We start from the raw sequence: 3,755 nt of genomic DNA, 5'->3' as shown, positions 1-3,755 counted from the left end.
CTGTCGGCCGACTGGCTGGCCGCCGAAAATAATCTGTTATTTTCGGCGGCCAGGAAGCTCGCCGCCGAAAATAAGCTATTTTCGGCGGCCGGACCCTGGCCGCCGAAAATAAAGCCTTATTTTCGGCCAGTTTTTTTTGGCGGCCAGAAACCGCCGAAAATAGGCCAATTGCCGCCGAAAATAGCCTATTTTCGGCGGCAACTGGCCTATTTTCGGCGGCTTCTGGCCGCCGAAAATGACTGTAGCTGTTGTAGTGAATGATTCAATATATTAAGTGAATATAATATGATACATCTGTAATTCATTCATCCATTTTATACCTTTTATTTTACATTATTTTACAATGTTTATTGAAAGTTTATTACGAAGGTTCAACTTCGTAATAATACTCTCTTCAACCTTCGTCCAAGACCCATTATCCTCAAAGGAATAATGCTTCACGGACGAAGGACAGTATCATTTAACATTTTATGTTGCCTTGTTCTTAATTCATAGCATTTGAGAACAAGTCCCCAACAAAAGTGTATTTCACCAACGGTTCCAAAATAATCACTAGTGGAAATGTTGATTTCCATTGGGCCCTAGTACCGGCGGTGCTAAAAAACGATAATGTAAATCGGTTTAGAACCACCACTTTAGAGCTTTCTGTACTATTGAAAATCTGTAGAATAGTAAATATAGTATCACGAAATTGTAGATTGAATATCAGGCAAAATCTGAACGGTGTTGTTGCTATGTACTCCTCACATGGCGACGGACAGTGACATCCTATAGGGCTAGCGTATGCTGTGGTCCGCTCCGTACGTGGACGTGTTGGGGGAGGTGGCTGCACGTTTTCGGTTTTCTTGTCTACTTCGTACGTGATCCCTAGCTACCACAATAAAGGTGGAGCATATATATTTTCTTGGTTTTTAGGGTTAATTGTGGTCGGCCGAGTACCACCTGTCCCAGATGATATTACATGCTGCGAATTCACCTATATATATATATATATATATATATATATATATATATATATTATATATATATATATATATATATATATATATATATATATATATATATATATATATATATATATATATATATATATATATATATATATATATATAAGAAGGAACACGTATGGTAGATGATTCCAGATGCTTACCATGCATGTTATCATAGAGTTAAAATGTCTGTGTCGCGTAACATTTCTGAAAATAATTTCGGAAGATGAAGATAATGTTTCTGTTACGTAATTTTCCGTCCCTTGTTGTTCACATGTGCGTACCCACGTGTCAGAGTGAGAGATGTACCAGTATAAAGAAGCGCAGAGCCCCCAAGAGCCGGAGCTGCCATGAGGCCCGAACAGTTGAAGCTACTAGCGTGTAGCTAGGGAAGAGAAGCGCGCGAGTAGCTAGCAGACGTACGTAGGCAGAAGCCTAGCTGGGTTTGAAGGGCCCCGATCGATGATCCCCTACGCGACTGCGGCGGAGGCGGAGGGAGCACTGGGGCGCACCATGACGTGGGCTGAGACAGCATGGTACGAGTACTCGGCGGTGATGCCAGATTCCTGGCTGCACTGCCACACCACATTTATCCTGTTCGTCATCTACAGCATCGCCCCGCTGCCCCTGCTACTCCTAGAGCAGTTCGCTCCGTCCGTCGTGCTGCCGTACAAGCTGCAGCCCCGGGTACGGCTGCCCCCGGCAGCCTCCCTCAGCTGCTACATGGACGCGGCCTGCATCTTTCCGCTCGCCGTTGGCCTTCAGTTCGTCTCCTATCCTGCGGTCGCCAAGGTCTTGTCTTGTGTATTTTAATATCATGCATGCATGCATGTGCATCAATATTATCACTAGCAAAGAAAGAAAGCATGCCGTTGATGACGTACGATGCCTATATTTACCAGATACTAAGGACCCGAATGGGACTGCCGTTGCCGTCGGTGAGGGAGACCATCGCGCAGCTAGTCGTATACTCTCTAGTGGAGGATTACCTCAGCTACTGGATGCACCGTCTGCTGCACACCCAGTGGTGCTACGAGAAGATCCACCGCGTCCACCACGAGTTCACGGCTCCTACAGGCTTCGCCATGTCGTACAGCCACTGGGCCGAGAACGTCGTCCTTTCTATCCCGGCCTTGGCCGGCCCAGTGCTCGTGCCATGCCATGTCACCACGCAGTGGCTATGGTTCTCCATCCGCCTAATTGAGGGCATTAACACGCACAGCGGGTGATCATCATTACATGCTCTGCACAGTTCCAACGACGTAAACACAACAAGAGTGCATCCAATTAATTAATATATTCATCTTGTTGAAATTTGCAGTTACCATTTCCCGTTCAGCCCTTGCAGGCTGATTCCATTCTACGGAGGGGCTGCATACCATGACTACCATCACTATGCAGGAGGCCGTAGCCAAAGCAACTTTGCACCCCTGTTCACCTACTGTGATTATTTATATAGGACAGACAAAGTAAGTACATGCTTGCTTAGCTTAATTATATACTGTGTTAACACATATACTCTCTATATTCTTTTTTATTTGTCGTGTTTCAGTAAAAAATGAACTAAATATTCGGAGATAGTAATAATTTATATAGGGCAGACAAAGTAAGTTCTACAAACCTCGGACAACAACCTGTATTTAATTTTAACATGCAATAAATATGCCACAACAGCACAAACTAGCTAGCTAGAGGCGAAATAGACATGTCGGGGCTCACATTTGTGATCCGTTGGTTTTCGCCATACATGCGCCAGGTGTCCGTGACATAAAGCTGCCAAATAAGAAAGAGATAGCGATGTGTTACCAAATGAAACAAGGAGACACATGATAAAGTAATAATATTATATGCATATGAGAATTTCGTTCTGAGAAATAAATGTACATTTATATGGTTTGTCATGTAAATCCACGAATAGGATTTATTATATGTACGTATATTTGCCAATCCTTAGCCCACAATGACTATATACATACTTGCCTTTTTCAGGGCTACAGATACCACAAGCTAAAGCAAGAGAAGGTATCAGCGTATCTTTACATATTTGCCTTTTATATAAATGTTTTTGTTCTCTTCTGATTGATTTATAATCACTACGGCACAGCTGAAGAGTCTAGCAGAAAATAGTGCGGATAAAGGAGGCAACTACTCATTCGACGAAGGGAAAAAGAACAGATATTTTTGTGCCTGAGCGTACGAAGAATAATCAAGGCTATTACTTCGTCCTGTTCGAAGGGAAGATTTGCAAATAAATAATTCGAATTTACTGCAGAAGCTCTTGATTGGTCGACGAACAAATATATTGTTGCAATCCGTTTCGTGTATTCTATATATCTAATATGAAACTTTTTTGTCGGAATATATGGATCATCCCGATACATTACTTTATAAGTAATGAATACCACATAAGTTTTTGTTGGAAGATGGTCTATTTAAGCTTATTTGTGGCTGGCTCAATTCATTTTAAAAACTCAAAGGGTAAGCACACATGACATGGTTGCCACATTGCTTATCTAGGGTAGATGACAACCAACACATAAAAATGGGGTGTGCATGATCCTTCACATGTAAAAAACAAGTCTTATGGAGACCGCACTAGACACACCACGCTTGTTTCTCTATGTTATTACCGCGTGACTGTGCCACCTAGCTTGACCTGTCTGATGGGCTTTGCCACCTGGCATGACCTGTTAGATGAATCACTCTGCACACTGATTGACTCCCTTAAATTGATTCATGAATCATTTTGCTAGAGGTGGCTGTCGT

The 3,755-nt window shown here is 42.6% G+C and overlaps 1 protein-coding gene across 3 annotated transcripts; it reads left to right on the top strand.

Annotated features, from left to right (window-relative positions):
• Positions 1-1,330: 1,330 nt before the first annotated feature.
• Positions 1,331-3,411, top strand: LOC100217119 (uncharacterized). Of its 3 annotated transcripts, XM_008674073.2 has the most exons (6): positions 1,337-1,525; positions 1,601-1,781; positions 1,892-2,214; positions 2,311-2,458; positions 2,979-3,011; positions 3,094-3,411. In XM_008674073.2, the coding sequence occupies exons 1-6, from the start codon at positions 1,452-1,454 to the stop codon at positions 3,178-3,180; spliced, it is 846 nt and encodes a 281-aa protein (XP_008672295.1). In that variant the 5' UTR covers positions 1,337-1,451; the 3' UTR covers positions 3,181-3,411.
• The last annotated feature ends 344 nt before the right edge of the window (positions 3,412-3,755 follow it).

Source organism: Zea mays, chromosome 3, assembly GCF_902167145.1.
Source record: "Zea mays cultivar B73 chromosome 3, Zm-B73-REFERENCE-NAM-5.0, whole genome shotgun sequence".
Lineage (NCBI taxonomy): Eukaryota > Viridiplantae > Streptophyta > Magnoliopsida > Poales > Poaceae > Zea > Zea mays.
The sequence above is the reverse complement of the archived record's forward strand: the minus strand, read 5'-3'. Positions and strand labels throughout refer to the sequence as shown.